This window comes from Cotesia glomerata, linkage group LG9 (assembly GCF_020080835.1).
Source record: "Cotesia glomerata isolate CgM1 linkage group LG9, MPM_Cglom_v2.3, whole genome shotgun sequence".
Taxonomy (NCBI): Eukaryota; Metazoa; Arthropoda; class Insecta; order Hymenoptera; family Braconidae; genus Cotesia; species Cotesia glomerata.
In genome coordinates, this window is record NC_058166.1 from 10098566 (window position 1) to 10120530 (window position 21965).

Below are 21965 nucleotides of genomic sequence, written 5' to 3' on the forward strand. Positions count from 1 at the left end.
AAAAAAAAAAAAAAAACTTAAGTCGTTCAAAATTAATTGCCGAAAAAACAGATGTAGTAGGAAGGTACTGCACAAGCGCCCCTGGTGGAATAAAATGTACATAATATCTATAGATATAGATATATCACCATCCATGTTAATTTTACATGGGTATATATAGATATACAGTCTTGTAGTTTTCGTTTTTTATTAATTGTAATTAAACGACACTGAATTAATTAACCATTCGTATTCAGTGACCTACAATCGTCGATTAGAATTTAAAAATAAAAAATTTAACTCAAATAATTGATTTTTTCACAAGTTACAGTGTTTCCGGGGTTTCATACATGACGGACAGGAAAATTTTTTGACCTATTTTGATGTTTTTTTCCGTTTCTATTGCAGTAAATCAATTTTTAGAAAGTATGGAATTAATCTCCATTAAATTATCTCGACAATAGTATGCAAAATATCTTGATTCCGTGAACTAAAAAGGCTATAATACTAAAAATAGTTGCTAAAATGAGGCGAAAAAAATTTTTCGATCGTAAAGCACTCTCTGAACTCTCTGATGCTTCGCATCATGAGTCGTGCAATACACGGAAAAAAAAAATTTCGTTCTGGTAACGTAACTGTAGAGTTACCAGAACTATACACAGTTTACTGTTCGTTGTAGAGTTACAGTAACAAAATGTTATTTAGTTCTGATAACTCAATATTGTTGAGCTCTCAGAGCTCTACGGGATTGTTCTCAGAGCCAAACGGTATAGTTGGGAGCGCTCTACGTTGCGCAGTAGTGGAGTGCGCTGACATATTTCATAACCTTCTAAAATGCCAAACATAATTATTTTGTTTCTAATCTATATTATTAAAAATATATGAGGACAAGTAAGTTCCCAATTTATTTATTTAAGGAAATAGGTTTTTGTTTTGTCAAATTGAATTTCGTTAGAACAGTTTTGTATTTGTGGTTTTTCAAGGTTCATTTGCAGTAACTGTTAATTTAATTTATTAGTTGAATATATTGTGATAAGTGATAAGTTATCGGAATACATTAAAAAAACCCCATTTAACACAAAATAAAATTTGTTTTCGTTTATTTATCTTTTCTCGTGCATATACGGTAGTGATTTTATGTCCAATATTTATTGATATAATTAAGAAAATAAAATAATTTTGTGACGACCATATTTTTATTTTACAAATAATTTTTATTTGTACTATAAGTTCTATTATTATTTTATTTCTATTATAATACTATTCTTATTTGCCATATACAATTATTGTTGGCAATATAAATTCATTCTGTCGCATGTATTTATTAAATTATCAATGCTAAATCGTAAAAAAAAATTATTAAGCAGACTTCCAAAAATTTGTTATAGTCTCAGAACGATCCTGTGGAGTTGTGAGAGGTAAATAACGTCTAGCTCTCAGAGCTCAACGATGTAGAGTTGCAGGAGCTAAACGGTATTGTTACTATAAGAATACGTTAACCTACTGGAACTTTTTACAACTAACTAACTAGTATAGAGTTCCTATAGCAAAATTTTTTTCTCCGTGTAGTATACACACCATGGGTAGTAAATAAGAAAATCTCAGATCACATGTTTATTGACCTTGGCTTCGTCTCGGACAACAATTACATGTGATCTGAGACATTTCTTACTTTAGTGTCCTAGATGTGTAATATACTATTGCTGGCTGATCGCCGATAATACGGTCTTCAATTAGTTCTTTTATTATAATTCACGCATCGGAACAAAAGAGGAGGTGCAATTTAGATGAAAACAATACTATCCGCAAAAAAATTTAAGTGTGCTTTATAGGTCATTGCAAATATAATTAATATCTTGTCATCCATTTGTAATTAATTTGTTTTTTTTTTATTTATTCTTATGATGTACAGTAGATAATTATATTTTTTGACTTATCAACCGCGAAAGTTGAATTTTCAAGCAACACACAGAGGGCGCAAAGAATATTATTTCTGGCAATCTATAGTTTAGTTAATTTACCTTGCACGTAAATATACCGTACATATATATACCGCGTATAGGGGAGGGGGGGGGGGTAAAATGGGGTACTTAAGAAATCGTTATGATTTCAAGGACTTAAATACGCTGATTTTTCTCATTTTCAGTCGTAATTAAAGAAAAATAATCAAATTTCAAGTTGCCGTAGAAAAAAAATTTTTTTTTTTGCGGGCAAAATGGGGTACTCCCTGAAAAACTGAAAAAAAAAAATTTCTTCATCCGAAAATGAAATATCGTTAAAATAATAACATTTTCTTATCGATGTCTACGAAAGAATCCAAAGAGAGGAACAAATCACCTAAAAAAGAGACATTATTAGCTGAAGCAATATACTCCTAACAGGAATTGAGGTAGTAAAAAAAATTTCAATACTTTGTAATAATTTTTGATGGGTTTCGCTTGAGTAAAAATAATATCAAGATAAAAAAAAGAGTTCTCTCGAGAAAATTCTAGTTTTTGGAACTTCCGGTGAAAAAATTTTTAGACTCATAGTTCTCACGCAATTCAAAATAATAGCATGAAAAAAAAGATTCGTAATTTTTTTGCACTCTCTTTCTTGGTTTAGTGATTTAGGAAAATTTTTTCAAGTTGAATAATCCTGTAGGCCTGAAGATCTTACTTTTTAAATTAAATATCTCACAAGCGCACCAAATGATTTTGAAGAAATTGGCGGCCTCTGACTCAGTTTTCTGAGCATTCATAGTTAAATTATGTCATCAAAAATAATTCGAGAATAAATTCGATGTTATTTGAAAAACATACTTTTTTAAAATAATTAATGTACGATTTCTCTTCAACACATTACCCGATTTTGATGCGGTTTGCAGCAGTCAACGTCGTTTTTTAAATTAAAGAACTGTTTAGATTTTGGAATTGATCGTTACATCTGTTTAAAAGCTGTTAAAAGAAAAAAGTTATTTTAAATTTATGAGGAAGTCTAAGTTTCGCTGAGCTTTATCGAATGACGCGATTGTCGTTCAAATCAGTGGAGTTGCTCAAAAGTTATGAGAGGTTTACACACACACACACACACACACACACACACACACACACACACACACTGTTAGAAATCCTCGTAGAAATATTAAGAGCTACTTCCTAAGACCTTAAAAATGTGGAGATCAGATTAGAACTTGATTTTCGAAAACTGACATGGAACCAATGACTTCCCGATTTTTTTTTTTTTTTTAATTATTTATTTGTAAAGTGAGAACTTAAAAATTTTGAAAAAAAAATCTTAGATGCGAAAAAAAAATTATTACGATGCACAATGACGATAAAAATTACTGCACAGTAAAAAATTTTTCGTCAATGTGTAAAGTGTAAAAATTTTTGTGTAGCAAATTACACTCTAGTGTGTAGAATTTTACATTCTCATGTATTGAGTTAACACACTAGAATGTAGAATTAACATTAGTTTGTGTAAAAACAGTCAGTAACACAAATATTTGTGTTAAATTTGACGAAAATTTTTTACTGTATGCAAAAAAAATTAGAAAAAAAAAATTTTTTCATGTTTTTTAATTAAAAAAAATTTTTTCCTCTGAAATTGTAGGAAATGACGTTAAAATATATTTTAGAAAGCTAAAAGAGCTTTTTGGAAAAAAAAATTTTTTTTACGAAATTTTGGGGGTACCCCATTTTGCCACCCCTACCCCATTTTGCCCCCCCCCCCCACCCCTATATACGAGTATATATATTATTTTCGTGGGGGTAGTATAGTAACTTTTCTTTCTCTATCTGTCTCTGCATTTCTGCACGACTACGCTAAAATATGCTATAGATGAGTCGAATTATCTTTCAATTTGATAAACGTCCGCTGGGTAGAGTAAAAATCACAAAAAGAATTTTAGCGACAGTTGAGTCTTGTAAACAACTTCAACATATACGTGCGTTTAATCCATCGTTATTTAATCTCGTGTGACATAATTATTGTGCCTTTAATTAAAATAAACAGTAATTGAACATTCTTGACTGTTCTCTTAAATCCAACTTCCGCAATTGATATGACAAAAAATTATGTTCGATACTTTATGCTCAAAGGTAGGGACCCTGACAAACTTGAAGTGAAGGCACACGTTTGAAGCTATGGATACGTTATCATCAAGACCTCGTACTATATCCGGACTCGCTACGCTCGTCCGGATAAATAACTCGGTCTTGTTAATAACCCGAGTTGAAATTTAGAGCCCAAATAGAGCCTCCTAAAGTAGGACTCCGGTCGGACCTCTGGGCTCTAAGTGGGATCTATTCTCATATCAAATTAAGTCCGACTTTAGACCCCAAAGTGGTACAAATTTCCGTTTTTACCACTTTAGTGTCTAAATTCGGACCTAATCTAACACGTGCATAGAACCTACTTAGAGCCCAGAAGTCCGACAGGATTACTATAATGCATGCAAAATTTATTCTGCGCACACCAGGCCCCTCCCTGATTAAAAATACTCATTGAGAAGTATTGAAAATTATTTCAATTCTTTTCAATCCATACGGAGATTTTGAAAAATATTAAATAGAATTGAAAATTCGATCATTTGAATACTTTCTAATTCTTATAATGGAATTCAAAAGTATTGAATAGGATTAAATTTTTTATCGTTTGAATTCTCTTCAATTCTGACGTGGAATTCAAAAGTATTGAACGGGATTCATTCTGGTATCTCTTGAATACTTTTCAATTCTCAGATACAATTCAAAAGTATTCAATATAATTAAAACTTTTATTATCTTTACCAGAGAAAAAATATTTATATAAATTGGTTATATGTGATTATATATGAAAAATGGCCAAATATAATCATGTATAATTATAGATAAGTATATATAATTATTAGAATGCTTCGTTGGAGAAGACTATTATTTTTTTCTAACTCCATTCACAAAATATTGTTGTCAACACATACAAAAAAAATTCTCACAAAAAATGAGCTATTTTTAAAAGAGTTAGGCATAAAATAAAGTTATCTATCTATCTATTAATTTCAATTCTAAGTACTTGCTGAATGAATTTGGAAATTTCTCCTTTGATTAACACGTAAATTTATATGTTTATTTTTCAATCATCTATAACTTCGCGTCATTCAATGTAACTTCATCGGCCATAGGTGAAATAGTAGGCAAATCTTTGAAAGTGTATGGCTAATCCGTATATGTTCTCTAAACCGTCTCACTGCTAAAAAATTCTTGAGTCGATTTTTGTGCAAGGCGTATTAAAATTTTAAGGGTCAAATAGTTTAATAACTATTTTTAAATAAAAATTTTCGTCAGTCGAATCCAATTTAATCAATGTTAAAAATTAATCGTTTTTACCGTCTGCTATAAAATTTTCTAAATGTAGGATACGACGTATTATAATGGCAGTATCGATACCTTACAAGTTTCAATATAAAAAAAAATTCTCCTAAAGTTTAAGCCTAATATCTTAAAAATTGAGTTGGCGCAAGGGAGGTCTCCTTTCTCATTTAAATAACACTGTGAAATTTCTTTTTTTTCCATTTTTAAAATAACTACATGAATAAAATTTATTTTCAATTTCGCTCTTAACTATCTTATAGAAAATTTAATTCTCTACAAAATTGTAGATGTCCATTTTTTTTCTAAACTCAACAGAAATGAAGTTACAGAGAGCCGAATAGGAGGAAAAAAATAATTAATTAATTAATAAGAGAACAAAATTTATTATTTCAACTTATCAATGATTTAGCTCAATATACTTCATTATTCATCAAAAATTTTTGAATTTAACATTATTTCAAAATAATAAAAAAACAAAGTTTACAATAAACAGAAATTAATTACAATTATTATATTTATAAATTTTTTTGTTTTAATGAATTTATAATGAAACAAATGAATTTCCGGTACTTTTTATTGAAGAAAATTGTTAGTTAACTAATTAAGTATATAAAAATTATAGACAAAATGATATATTATAGACGAATAACTTGAAATTTAATATCAAAGTTTCAATTTTGGGAAATGGTCAGCTCAGGAGACTGTTGCACAGAAAAAAAGGTTCACTTAAGCCAAGAAAATATTTATTCTTCCTAATTATTTTCTTGAGCGAAAAAAAAATTTAACTTATTCCAACAATAGCATATTACACACCAACAAACATGTGATCTGAGGCTTTCTTATTTACTTCCCGTGGAGTGTATACTATTTTTTTGCTCGACGAAGGCAGGAAGCGGCACTTTCGTTTAGCGCAGCGGGCCGAAAGTTGACGCTTTCTGCCCGTCGAGCAAAAAATTAATTCTCTTGCTTTAAGAAATACGTATCTTGATCCAAGAAAATTGATTTAAGTCAAGAAGATCTTTTTGTTTTGAGAAAATTCAGCATCTTACTCCACAAAATTTAGTTCTTGATAGAAGTAAATTTTCTTGTCTTGAGAAAATTTCTCTCTTGCTCCAAAAAATTAAATATTTCGATAGAAGTAAATTTTTATTGATTAACATGTCAAATGGAAAGATCAAGTATTGAATCATTTTTTTTTTTTCATTCAATATGTATAATTGCACGCTAAAATAATATAAAATGGGTATCAAATATTCAAAAGAAAAATTTTCTCAAGGTGACAAAATTTTTTTCTCAGCTGAAGTATGTAATTAGAATGAGTTTAAATATTTGTGACAAATTCTGTGCATGATATCACTCTTAATCAGAGCATTTGTTAGTAAAGTTTAAAATAACATTTTTTTTCAATTTATTAACTTTTATTTTTTTTTTTTATACCTGCCCCGACCAGCAAAGCCTCGGCGCCCCCCTCACGCCCGACAAAACCCCTTCCACGGGGTTGCGTACTTTCGGCTCGAGAGCAAGAAAAATAGTATACAACCCATGACCAGAATGTTGGATACCCTGACGTATGTAATATGATGGCCTCGGCTACGCCTCGGCCATCATATCCCATACGCCAGGAAATCCAACTTTCTGGCCTTGAGTTGTAATATACTATTGGCTACTTATTTTAACAGAATTCGTAAAAAACATGTACAATTGTAATTCTATGAAAAATTTATATTACTGAAACAATTTAACTAACAGAAAAATTCGACGCACTCAAAGCTAGGTAGATTTCAACTTCACTAATTACTGAAATTTTATTCACTAGTTACTAAATCCAACTTCACAACACCTGAAATTACTTCAACTGAAACGTTAAATGCTCATTTCAAAATTTTTTCTTTGTGTCAATTATTATTCACTTTTGTGAGAAACAGTCTAGTCAACAAGTGCCTTTTTGGTCAACTTTTTTTCAGCAGTCTCCGAAAATTATGATTGAAGTGTCATTCGATTCGGAATGTCATCTGGATGATTTTTGAAAAAAAATGAAGTTCCGCTTGCAAAAATTGCAAAAGTTATTAACAATTAACTAAAAAATAGAGGGTTTAGTTTTTTGCGAATATCTCATAAATTAATAAAGATTTTTTAAATTTGAAAAAAGATTCAAAAAGGAGAGAAAATTTTCTAAAAAAGCTTTGATTCCCAGAAATGTCGGACCAATATTTATAATTTTTCCAGAGAGTTGAAAATACGCCCAAAAACGGGTACTCCGACTTGCGCAAGCCGCGCCCCCTTCGGACCTTTAATGAATAAAGATTATTTAAACTTATTAAATATGAAAATTAAAAATTGAAAAAATTCAGGCGCCTGCAGGACAGATTAATGAACAATAATCCGTGGTCAAAAAATTTTTATCGCGATTTTTTAATAAGTTATCTATTAATTAATTAACAATTTTTTGTAGCACGACATTAACATTGAAAGTGTGATAATTGTTAAACTATTAATCTGAGAATTTTTTTCCTTTCGTGGAGCTATTTTTCAAAGGTCTTAGAATAGATTTCCGTTGGAAAAATTAAAAAATTGTTAATTTTCGTTTTTTTATTAACAATTTATTAAGGTGAAAAATTATAAAGTTTTATGATAATTTATAAATGCACTGATAGAAGGATTTATTTGTATTAAAAAATATTTGTTAATAGTTAACAAATCATTTATTAGAGACCATTTTTTAGTATTAAACAAATATTTCTTAGTATTTAAAATCATTCGTTTGTATTTAATAAATCTGATATTCATTTATTAAATATTAATAAATCTTTTTAAATACTAAAAAATATTTGTTAAGGACTAAAAAGTGGTCTCTAATAAATGATTTGTTAAATATTAACAAATATTTTTAACTATAAACAAATCCTTCTATCAGTGTGACAATTATGAATGAGATTGAAATTTAAAAGGTAAAAATGTTTAGTAATGGACAATAAATGACAAGATGCTTGAATGAGGTAGTCATATTTTTAATAGTTAATAAGATTTTTAATCATTAAAGCAAAAAAAATTTTTTTCCGGAGGATTTTTCATAAACAATTTCTATAAATTTAATAAATAAATTAGTAACAACTAAACTTTTTGGTTTAATTTATTCTTTAGCTAATAGAGAATTAGTATGCCTTCTGTATTTTCATCGTATTTCCATTAGTTTATAAATTATAATTTTATCAAAAAAAATTTTTAATTATCTCACAAACAACGAATTTTTAACTTCCCGCTAAGAAAATCTCAGATTTTAAAAAATCGGGAAGTTATTGGTTTTACCCCGTTTTACAAAAATCGAGTTTTCATCAGATCTCGACGTTCAAGGATCACAGGAAGCTTCCCTGACTATCCCCGCGAGGGTGTCACTATGTCTGTATGTGTGTGTGTGTGTGTGTGTGTGTGTGTGTGTGTGTGTGTGTGTGTGTGTGTGTGTGTGTGTGTATGTGTGTGTGTATGTAAGTATGTAAACCTCTCATAACTTTCGAATGGCTCGACCGATTCGATCGCGGTTGGCGTCATTCGAAAGAACTTGTCCAAACTTAGATTTTGGATACAATTTGGACCGATTCGGACCGATAGATTTCGAAAAATCTAAAAAAAACTGTAAAAAAAAATTTTTTCGAAAGTGGTTTTTTTGGAATAACTTTCGAACGGCTTTATCGATCAACTCCAAAAACTAATCAGCTCTTAACCTTAAAAAACCACGTTGATCGCCGCTAATCCAGTCAAAATCGGTTGATTTGTTCGAGAGATATCGTGCAGGAAAGAAAACCCAAAAAAGTATTTTTTCGGAATTACTTCGAAATTTCTACTTTGATCAATTCAAACTTAAAGATTTTTCTTAAGGCTTAAAAAACTGCATTCATTCAAAAGTTATTGCGGTTTGAAAACTCAAAAAATAGTGTTTTATCAACCTTCTATCAAACTTTTGAGCTTGAAGAGCTCAAAAGCATAAAAGTTATCTTTTTGAGCTTGGAGAGCTCAAAACAACATATAAATTGTATTTTTGAGCTCGAAGAGCTCAAAAACATCGTAAATGCAATTTTAAGCGCCCAGGTATGGAATTAGCGGGAAGTTGCAGGGATGGCCTTCAGGGTCAACCGTTTTCCTAATTTTTTTGTAACAATTTTTTAAACAATAGGAGATAAAAATTATTAAAAATCATTTTTAAGTAGCTTCTAATCATAAGAAAACGGATCAATATTAATATTATAAAAAAAATTTTTCTTTTAATGTTTAATAAAGCTTTATAATATTTCACCTTATTAAATTACTCAGCGATCAATTTATGATCACTAAATGATCAATTCATGAATACTCAATGACCAATAAATAATTTCCTAGTAAATCACTATTGATCAGCTCATGATCAATAATAGATCCCTCAGTAATCAAGAATAGACCACTTAGTGATCTTTAATTGATCACTCAGTGAAAAAATTTGAGTTTTACGGTTTCTAAGAAAAAAAAACTTCAGTTGATTTCAAGAGATAAACTTTCTAAAGAATTGGAGATAGATATTTTGGCTTTAGTTAATAAAAAATACAGAAACATTGAAAACTATCAATTCATTTGAATTTTTTTTAATTATACATGTGACCCGAAGTAGAAAACTATTTTGTTTTTGAAAAAGATTCAAAAAAATTTAAAACTTTCAATTAATTTTAATTTTTTTTTTACCCTACACGTGATCCAAAATATGAAACTATTTTGGTATTGAAGAGGACTCAAAAATATTGAAAACTTTCAATTTATTTTAATTTTTTTTAATACAACGCATGATCGGAAATGCGAAACTATTTTGGTATTGAGAAGGATTCAAAAAGATTGAAAACTGTTAATTCATTTGAATCTTTTTCAAGCCTACACGTAACCCGGAATTCGACATTATTTTGTTATTGAGGATGATTCAAAAATATTGGAAATCTCAATTCATTTAAATCTTTTTTAATCCAACTCATAACCCGAAATGTGGAACTATTTTGGTATTGAGAAGGATTCAGAAAGATTGAAAACTTTCAATTTATTTTAACTTTTTTTTAATCCAACGCATGATTAGAAATGCGGAACTATTTTGGTATTGAGAAGGATTCAAAAAGATTGAAAACTGTCAATTCATTTGAATCTTTTTTAATCCTACACGTAACCCGAAATTCGACATTATTTTGTTATTGAGGATGATTCAAAAATATTGAAAATGTCAATTCATTTAAATCTTTTTTAATCCAACTCATAACCCGAAATGTGGAACTATTTTGGTATTGAGAAGGATTCAGAAAGATTGAAAACTGTCAATTCATTTGAATCTTTTTCAATCCTACTCGTAACCCGAAAATACGGAACTTTTTTGTTATTGGACAGGATTCAAAAAGATTAAAAATATCAATTCATTTGAATCTTTTTCAATTCTTTATGTGTTCAGAAATTCTTATATTATTTTTAGATTCAATATAATTGAAAAGTATTAATTTAATGTTCAGATAAAAAACTTGTGGAATAGGATTTGTTCAAAAGTATTCAATTCTCATCTTTTTCAATACTTTTCAATGAGTATTTTTAATCAGGGAGCTATGATCCAGCATTTTGTTATTAACTATAAACATATTTTGAATAAAAAATTAATAGAAGAGAACTTTTATAGTTTTTAGTTCAAAGTGCATTTTGGACTCAGAAATTTACCAGATATAACATACGTTAGTCTAAACTTAAACACTCGCCTACCTAGCCAGAAAAAATAAATTAAATACGCCCTAACAAAGATTCGAACGCACGACCCTACAGACGCGAAGCCGATGCTTAACCGATTACGCTACTACGAACGATAGTACGTGAATTAATTTTGTTTGAATATGAATTATTGATTGTATTGAAATATAGGTGACAAGTTAGAAATGTTGTCAATCATCGTTACTACTATACTAGTAAAGCTACGTACTATAATTAATTAAATCCAAAAGAATTTTTTTTAACTTCCCGCTAAGAAAATTGAAAATTTTCGAAAATCGGGAAGTTAAAAATATTTCGTAAAAATTGAAATAAGTATTTATTAATTTTTACAAAATCTAAATGTACCTTTTCGGCTTTTTAAAATGTTTAAAGAATTTTCAAAAATTTTTAAACATTTTAAAAAGCTGTAAAAAATTTTAAATAAGATTTTAAAATATTTTCTTAAATTTTAAAGAGCTTTAAAGAATTTAAAAAAATTTTTAAATACTTTAAAGAATTTTCAAAAATTTTCCGTAATTATATAAAAGTGGGACTCAGGTTTTTTCAAATCATGAAATCACTATGAAAAATTGTTTTCAACCAAATGATTTTTTTTTTTCTTAAATTTAATCGAAAATGGAATAATTTAAAAAAAAAAAACGAAATTAATATTTTTGGAAATTTTTTTTTTAATTGTTTAGTTTTTAATGCGTAACAAGATGTAAAGTTCAAATTCAACGAAATTTTAGTGTTTGACCATCAAATTCTTGATCAAAAGTCAAAATTTTTATTTTTTACTTTTCAAATGCAATTACCTTAGCTTAAGGGATGATTTTGAGCTAAAGTTAAATTTTTATCATAAATCCGCCGCGGAGATAAACAATTTGAAGAAAAAAAAAATCCGAAAAATATTAATTTTTCGATTTTTTATCCTCAAAAAACATGCGAGCCCCACTTCTATATAATTACTAAATTTTCAACATTTTAAAAAGCTTTAAAGAATTTTACAAAATATTTTAAAAATTTTCTAAAATCTCTTTACTTTTAAGTATAACGTTGTAAGGTTTGCATACAACTATCGCAGCAGGATCATGAGTGTTGTATAATATTCATTAGTAATTTGTTTATGGACTGGATCGCCTATACTAAAAAATAAAAAAATTATTAATATTATTAAAATTAATAATATTAATTTGAAAATAAATTTTTTTTTTTCAATGAAGAATTTTCATATGTAATTTCTAAAAATTTTATGTACGTCTCTGGAAAAATATAAGTAATGAATTTATTCGCTGATATACCTCCCCTAGTAGAAATGAAATCAAGTTTTTAGCCAGTAACTGGCCAGTTTTACTAGACTTAAACCAGTAACTGGCCAGTGTAATATCAAGTTTCTGTCTAGTAACTGGCCAGTTTTACTAGAGATCTAACAAAACATTATGGCGGCTTTAGTGAAACTGTCAGTTTCGAATTCTGAGGTTATTAGGCGTTATTAAAATTGTCAAATAAATTCAAAATAATGTTTAATAAACGATATGATATAAAAAAGTTTCATTTATGTGTACATTATAAAATAGATAACATCATTAGACTGATAGACTAATAATAAATCTAACAATAGAATAAGAAAATAATTATTTTGAGTTGGAGATTTGTTTTTAATGCCCACAGTCGCAATTTATATATTGTGTCATTTTTTTTCACTGCATCCATTTTGAAATATATACTGGAAATTATTTACACGTTAATAAACACTAATTTTGATTGATTTATACTGTTTTTTAATAATAATAATTACAATAATGATGCGTACAGGTTAACAAAAAAAATAAACAAACATACACACACTAGTAAAGATACACTGTCGGTGTAACTAATGTTTATGACTTAGTTGTAGGTGGCGCGATTTCAAGTTTTTACTCGATATCACTGGCCAGTTACTGGTTTATATCCAGTGAAAACTCGATTATTTCTACTAGGGTCTGAGAGCTGTCAGTTTGAAAATACGAATTTTCATTAATTAACGGGTACAAATCTTAATAAATAAATAAATTACGATTGATTAGCTTCTCCTTTACGACACAACTTAAAAAAATTCTCTCGTATATGTTGTCTAAATAAAAAAAAAATTGATTAACAAGTTCACTGATAAATAAATAAATGGTAAAAATAATGATTTCAATTCTGTATCGGACTTCGGGGTTTAAAATCGGAACTCTCGAAGTTTAGAGAGGACCTCGAGGCTCAAAATCGGACCTCTCGATTAAAAGTCGGACCTGTGGGTCCAATGTCGGTGCTATTCGGACTACTGGACTCTAAATGGGTTCTATTCCGGACTAGGAAGCTCTATTTCGGCTTTAAATTTTGACTCGGGAATGCGCCCATAGCCTCAAACTTGTGACATCACTTCAAGCCGTCAAAATCCTTCTCTTGGCGCATATGTATCGAAAATAACTATTTTCTATCAACGTTTGATATAAAATCATTAAAAAATTGAAAATAGTGTTAGGGTAATTAGTGCAAACTTGTCGTACATTTAAACTTTACTTTAATCAATTTACTTGTGACCCGAGCGTTTAAGGCATGCACGTTTCAATTTACCAATTTTTTTGTATTTTGTTTCGTGATAATAAAATATTTTTAATAATAATTTTACCATCAATAGGCCTTTGTAGGCGTAAATACAGCCGAGATAAATAGTCATCCTATTACTCTGGCAGTACTCGTTCTCTGGAATCATAACAATATCGTCGCTCGATGGGTGAGGCTATCAATAAATAAACCGATATTAATATCATTAACTAAGCTAATTATAAAATAATAAAGAGTAACATTAGCTTACATAAGGCTCCATTTGTTTAGTTTCTCGGTAAAATGGATCAGCAACTTGCCAGGTTGTCATTATTGCTAGATCAATGACTAGAAGTACGCCAACAACCATGAAAAGCTGATAATCTTTGATGACCTTTAGATTAATTGTTAAATTTATATACACATTCAACAGATTAACTTCAAAATTCCAGCGTCGCTTCGCTGGTTTCTTTGTTTACGTTAAAATGGTTGAAAACCAAAGAATTTTTATAGTAAAGTTCATGGAATATTTAAATAAAATGAAAATGTCATTGGAACAAAGGGATAGGTACAGGAAAAAGTAAAGGTCGTGTAATTAAATTATAAATGACATAAGTTGATTAAGAATGAGTAATAAAGAAAAAATAATAAAAGAAGAAAGGAGAAATGAACCCTTCGAATAGGCACTTACTTTCTTATTCAGCTTGACATCGGTGAATATAGAATGAACACGCCATGTTTTAGAAAACATTGCGCCGAATGCAAGCGAAAACCCGGCCATCAATAGCCAGGCTCGGGCTGTACATATGTAGGGAAAGGCTTGAACACTTGATAATGTTGAATCGAGACCAAGGAAAATCACGCTGCTGTAAGTCAGCATGCATCCCACAATAATGAGGTTGTTCAGGTGTGGAGATGACATCTTTATGTACCTGAAAGGCATTTTTATTTTCAATATTAAAATTTTAAAATACTCATCAGAGACTTTTACTTTTTTTTACTTTATATCGGCCATTGTGTATTTTTTTATACTTGTGTACTTTTTTATTATCGTTTTTTTGGCAAGCACATCATCGTTTATTTTCCGGCTCACCGGGCATCAACGGCCATTATGGTTTAATTAAAGAGAGAGTAATATCGCATATATTGCCTCGCAATATGGAGTAATAATGAGCATTTTGAAGTTAATGAATTTTAAATGATGCTTCTAGTTTTTTTATTTCTGTTTTTTTTTATTCAATTTTCATTATTCTAATCGTTTCTATCACATTTATACTGCATTTAAGGAGTGGTAAAGGGGAGAATATCAAGAAATCACCAAGTAAAAGCGTGTCTGATGTTTTAAAAAAAAATTTTCATTTTATTAATTAAAAATCATATTCTCAAAAAGATTTTGAGATACTTTAGGGAAGCAGCGCCACCTACTTCAGCTGAGAAAAAAATTTTCTCACCTTGAGAAAATTTTTCTCTTAAATATTTGATACCGATTTTGTATTATTTTAGCGTGCAATTATACATTTTGAATAAAAAAAAATGATTCAATATTATTTGATCTTCCCATTTGACATGTTGATCAATAAAAATATTAATGAAAATTTACTTCTATCAAGATATTTAATTTTTTGGAGCAAGAGAGAAATTTTCTCAATATAAGAAAATTTACTTCTCAAAACAATAAGATTTTCTTAACTTAAATAAATTTTCTTGGATCAAGATACTTATTTCTTTAATAAGCAAGAAAATTAATTTTATTGGAATAAGTGAAATTTCTTGTGCCAAAAAAAATTTTTTTTTTCGCTCAAGAAAATAATTAGGAAGAAAAATATTTTCTTGGCTCAAGTGAATCTTTTTTTTCTGTGGAGTACTTGAATTTAATCTGGAATTGATCCCAAATTAATCTAGAATAACTCCGCTAAAAAAACTTCGGATTCACTCTACACGCGAATTGTTTAATTACTTTACTTCAAAACTCCGAGTAATGGGACTAAATTTTAATTTGGATTAAGATTTACTCCGAAACCATCCCGATTTTTTACAATGTATTTTTAATCTCGTAAAATTAAATTTTTCAAAATATAAGGTTATGTAAAATTTGATGAAGCTAAATTTTGTAGTTTTTATTTAACAATGTTAGATGATTTTTTTTCCTAATTCTTTTTTATACTTATCGGCTAATTTTTATTTTTATTTCTAATTAATTTACAATAAATATATGCTAATAATATAAGCTCACAGACCTTTGGGTGATTGATTTTTTAAATAAATAAACGATTGTCTAAATTTAAAGATTATTTCTTCATGCATCTACTCTCAGGTTGGGTTATCCAAATTGGATCCTACTACGAGCCTAGTTAGGAAAACCCATCGATGCCTTATTTACATTACGTTGGAAAAATCCTCTTCGGTCCCACACCGATCCCACTCGGAAAAACTTAGCAATTTTATTATTATTTTTCGTTTGGTTATCACTTTTAGATCCCACACAGATCCAACTGGGGAAAATTTAGAAATTGTATTTTTTTTTACGTTGGGATTTCCCATTTAGGTCCCACACAGGGCCCTATTGGGAAAAACTGAATGAAACTACTCATTTTTGCATTGGGATTTCCCATTTAGGTCCTACGCGGGGCCCTATCGGGAAAAACTGAATAAAAATTTTTATTTTTACGTTGGGATTGCCCGATTGGGGGCTAATTAGGCCCTTATAGGGATTTCCTAATTGGACGTGCCTCTTCGGGACCCAATCAGGTCCAGATGTATATGCTGGGTAATCCCAAAGTAATTTCTAGTCGGGGACCTATTGAGCCCGCGTTGGGTTTCCTAATAGGGACCCCACATGGGGATGTCACGCAAAGTCCTATGCGGCCCTCATTGGTCAATCCCTTTTAGGTCCCAATGGGGAAATCCCCATCAGAACCCAATCTAAATTTTGAAAGAAAAAATATTATGATTTTCGAAAATATAAAAAATAATTTAGGATCAGATAGTCATATTATATTAGACCTCATTTAATTTAAATTGAAATGAAATCGTTGATCGAAAAAATCCTTGTCGTGAGTTGGGCTCGAACTTGTGTCTTTTGGGTCCTCAGTCCTTGACGTTACCGCTGGTCCAAGCAAGAGTGGTGATGAGGAAAGTTCCTATCTCGTATACATGAACTTTACCGGTTGACTGAGACATTATTCATGTTTTGCTCAAGCTTTAAGAAATTGTTTTTTTTTTTTTTTTTTTTTTTTTTATTTATCCACTTTACTGACGTGAAAATACAATTTTTGTATAAATTAAATAAAAAATTTAAAAATAAAAAACAAAAAAAATTTACCGAAAAATATAAAAAAAATTGAAAAAATCAAAAATAAAATTCCTTAAAACTGTCCGATTTAATTTGGAATCCCCCTTATCGGTTCCACACCGATCCCACTCGGGAAAACTTAGCAATTTTATTATTATTTTTCGTTGGGTTATCCCTCTTAGATCCCACACAGTTCCCACTGGGGAAAATTTATAAATTGTATTTTTTTTTCCGTTGAGTTATCCCTCTTAGGTCCCACACAGGACCCTATTGGGAGAAACTGAATAAAAATTTTTAATTTTACGTTGGGATTTCCCATTTAGGTCCCACACAGGGCCCTATTGGGAAAAACTGAATGAAACTACTCATTTTTGCATTGGGATTTTCCATTTAGGTCCTACGCGGGGCCCTATCGGGAAAAACTGAATAAAAATTTTTATTTTTACGTTGGGATTGCCCGATTGGGGGCTAATTAGGCCCTTATAGGGATTTCCTAATTGGGCGTGCCTCTTCGGGACCCAATCAGGTCCAGGTGTATACGCTGGGTAATCCCAAAGTAATTTCTAGTCGGGATGATGTACCCTTAATTATGTCTGTATTTTTTATGTTTGCCATTCGGCTATTAGGCCTTGGCATAATGAAGCAAATCTACACAGAGAGAAAAAAATAGAACTTATTCCTATGTAGAATGGTAACCATTATCATGTTACATAGTAACGGAAATTTTTGTGAGAATGCTTTGAAAATTTGTTAATAAAAATCTTAGAAATTGTGATAAAAATATAAACAATCACTCGTTCAATGCGAAATTAAATTCTGAAAATAATATTGTTACTTTTTTATTTTTTTGATGAAAATTTCAATTTGTTATTAACAAAAAACATAACCAAAATAAAAAATCTCAGTTTTTCGTAAATAACTCAATAACTATTGATGATATAAAAAATTGGGAAAAAGATCCTTAAAGAAGAGGAAATTTCTGAAAAAAAGTCTCGACTCCCGAAATACTAGCTTGAAAAACAATAATTTTTATTTAATGTTGAAAATAGGGTTCCGCGCGACTTTTGTTACACGGCCGCGCTGATTCTAAAATACGACGGCAAAGTAGCGAATCCGGATATAATATGAGATCTTTATGAGAATGTATTCATAGCCTCAAACGTGTGCCTTCATTTCAAGTTTGTCAGGGTCCCTACTTTTGAGCATAAAGTATCGAACAAAATTATTTGTCATATCCATTGCGGAAGTTGGATTGAGAGAATAGTAAAAAATGTTTAATTACTGTTTATTTTACTTAAAGGCACAAGAATTATGTCACAAGAGATTAAATAGCAACGGATTAAATGTACGTATATGTTGAAAGTGTTTACAAGATTCAACTGTCGGTAAAATTCTTTTTGCGATTTTTACTTTACCCAGCGAACGTTTATCAAATTGAAAGATAATTCGATTCATCTATAGTGTATTTTAGCGTAGTCGTGCAGAAATGTAGAGACAGATAGAGAGAGAGAGAAGTTACTTTTTAATACTAGTGCAAGGTAAATTAACTATAAACTATAGATTGCCAAAAATCGTTTTCTTTGCACCCTCTGTATGGTGCTCGAAAATCCAACTTTCGCGGTTGATATGGCAATAAATAATATACACCACTCGGGCAGAACGTTTGAGAGCCCTGAACTGCGTGCCATGTTGCCCTCGGCTTCGTCTCAATGCAGGAATCTCAAACTTTCTGCCCATGTAGTGTAATATACTATAATTTTATAATTAGAATTTGATATGAGTATTCTGGAAATTTAATGAGTAATAATTAAGCAATGTATAGATATAAATATGTATTTAGAATAGATGTATTTTAGAACCAAGTAAAATAATAACTTGATTGACAAAATGTCGTATTTTTGAACGAAGTTGGTATTAGCTTGAATCAATTTTATTGCCCTTAAACAAAGAGAATAAAATACTTGGATGAAACATATATGTACTTCGATTGAAAACAATAAAATACTCGGTCGAAGAATAAAACTCTTCAATTAAAGTTTTTTTTATCTCTATTTAAGAGATAATTTATTCATTCAAGGGCAAGGTTTCTCTTAATTAAGAAATTTAAATACTTTAAAACAAAACTAAAATTTTAAAGAAAAATATTCACTTGAACCAAGTTATTTTTTCCTGTGTATCAGTGTTTGTAAGTAATTTTTTTTATTTTTGCTTTACTCTATAAATCAGTAATACAGGTTAGTTTAATAAGCTTGAGCTTTGGTTAGGCGCAATGGAAATGATTAAATAAATAATGCTGTGCTGAACAAGATGTAATCAATAACAATATAGAGTACGTCTATGTCTATGTTTATTATTACGAAGATAAGAGTATCTAAAGCGTGAATCACGTAACAAAGCATTTGTCAACAGTGTTACGTGTTGAGTAAACTTGTAACATTAGATATTTGAGCGGATTAACACATAACATATAATATATCTATTATTTAGACGCATCGGTTGCTTATAATTCTAGATTTAGATTGTAGATAGATCATGTGGAGGATCAAATACATGAACTTATATTACTAAAAAATTCTATTTAGTTTTTGAATAATCAACTCAATTATTAATATTTTTATTTCACCTGACTTCAGCGTAATTAATGCTGCGGTGAAAAATTGATGAGTTATTAAGTTACTTTGTTAATTAAAATTTTCCATGTTAATATAATTATTTTATATTTATATTTATCAAAGTAATCGCGTTGGTTAATTATTTGAAAAAATTGAATGCAATGAATGCGAAAATATACATTTAACGATTGAGAAAAATAATCCGGTATTAAATTACTGATTTAATTAAAGTCGTAATTGATAACTGTCATTTGATATTCATTTTTAATTGATGGAGTAAAATATTTTTATTTATTTCCGGTAATTTGTTTTAAATGTCAAGTTTTTAATCAAATAAAAGGCTCGTTGTTTGGATTAATATAAAGAAGGTAAATGATCAAAAGAAAATATAAATATAAAATATAAATATAATTTTAAGTAGAAGATTTTTAATTTTTTTGTTTAAAATATATATATTAAATTATTTGAATTTTGGAATATTTTTTATACAAAAACTACGAAAAACCGAACATGTATGTGATTTGTAGGTTATGTCTAAAAGATGATGTTTATGAAAAACACGATTACGAATTTTTTGTATTTTTTTTTGAAGCCACGTAATAGAATTACGGCCGTTAGTTATCGGATATTTGTTTGTTCATATGAAATTTTATTTATTTATCAGATATATTAAAGATGGTTGTTAATAATTATTAATCCGGAGACACGACAGTGTCTCGCGCCGAGTACATGTCCAACATATGGCGAGAGACACTGTGTCTCTATTCTCTAATCATATGTCAACATAACCTTCTCATATATTTAGCTCTATATTTTTCTATTATTGCTAAGAGAATAACACTTTAGACCATTGTTAATAAGTTTCTTTTAACGAATTATGCATATATTACAAAAAATTATTGGGTTTTAACAATTATTTAATATATCTCAAGTTTGAAAATTTTTGCTTGCGCCTGTTTTCGATTCTATGAGAGATTTTACAAATTTAGGGCGAATATTGTTATTTCGAAGTTGGCACTACTTATTAACTTGTTATTCTACCATCAGTAGTTAGTATACTAAATATACTAAACTTAGCGCTCATAAGTAGTTGGTATTTAGTTTAGAATTTCGACATACGACAGTAGGTAGAGCCGCAAAACCATTACCACTCTATTTTAAAAATCTTAACTGTAGTGATAGTTTATATGTAAGGTAAAGGACCCAGTAGTTGAGCTAATAAAATATATATGGAAATATCAAAAGAATTGTAACATATTTTGTTTTGTTTAATATTCAAAATAATACTATCAATATATAATATGTTCATTTAAAAATGAGAAATATTTGTATTTAATTTTTAATTACATTTTTATGAATGACAAAGCAAATTTTCAATTATAAATAAAAAAAACTCAATTCGAGACGTTCAATAATTTTCAACTACACAAATTTTTAGCTATAAAACTCATTAAATTTGCAGTAATTAATAAAAACCATAATGCTGATCACTCGTTTATAAACCTATTAGAGATGAGAGTGCTGTTAAAATTATACGGCCCCAGCTTGTTCAAGTTTTGGGTACCACTTTGAAAATCTGGAGGTATAGTTAGACGCTAAAATTTAATATAAAAATCATAGCTTATGTCTTTGCAAAAAATACATATTTTTTAGAAAAGACTATTCATTAGGTGGTACAATGTTTTTTACTTAAAATGATGATATACCGGTTTTTTTTACTAATTGTTCGGTTTACGGTTTAGTATACGGTTAAGGTATACCTTTTTCATGAAAAAAAATAGCATCTATCGGCTAACTAAAATATAATTGTTCTGATATATAGTTGAAAAAACTTACAGAAATGAATTATTGTATCATTGAATAATTATAACATGCGCATATTATTTATGATAAATATACGGATTTTGTATTTCAACAATTCTAAAAGTCTGTTCAAGTACTAGTCCTATTTTTATGAGTGTTCAAGTACTGGGTACTTTACCTTACGATACAAATTATATTATCAATAGAAGCTATTAAAAAATTCAAAAACAATACAAAGATATCACATTGGTCAGTCACGCTAGTCATTCAAAGTAAAAGTATTGTAATAATTTCGTTTGTTACTAAATTATTACAAAAATTCATGAATAAAAAATTATCTGAATTATTTAAGGGGTACATATTTGGAATTTAAAAATTTTGATAAAATATGTGATTATGTCACTTAATATATTCTTGACAAAAAAAAGAGATATCCTACAAAAAACAGTTTCACTGTAAACCGTCGCGCCGAGTACACGTTCAACTATTGTTACAAACTATAATGATTTGATTTTTACAAAAAACTATTAAATCAAAAAAAAAAAAAACCAAGTACAAAAAATTTTTTAGACTAAAAAAGCGCCAAAGACAGTAAATATTAAGGAGAAAAATTTAATGTACTTGGTGTGCATCATTCGAATA

At 29.1% G+C, this 21965-nt stretch overlaps 1 protein-coding gene across 4 annotated transcripts in view; it reads right to left on the minus strand.

The window, feature by feature from the left end:
* LOC123271822 (gamma-aminobutyric acid type B receptor subunit 2) overlaps window positions 1–21965 on the minus strand; it is a 432312-nt gene that overhangs the window by 29368 nt on the left and 380979 nt on the right. For all 4 annotated transcript variants that reach the window (XM_044738268.1, XM_044738270.1, XM_044738267.1 and 1 more), the window contains exons 10-12: window positions 14308–14548; window positions 13888–14010; window positions 13702–13812 (exon numbers count right to left, since the gene is read on the minus strand). In XM_044738268.1, coding sequence (XP_044594203.1) covers window positions 13702–13812; window positions 13888–14010; window positions 14308–14548 — 475 coding nt within the window. The remainder of the gene's footprint in view (window positions 1–13701; window positions 13813–13887; window positions 14011–14307; window positions 14549–21965) is intronic.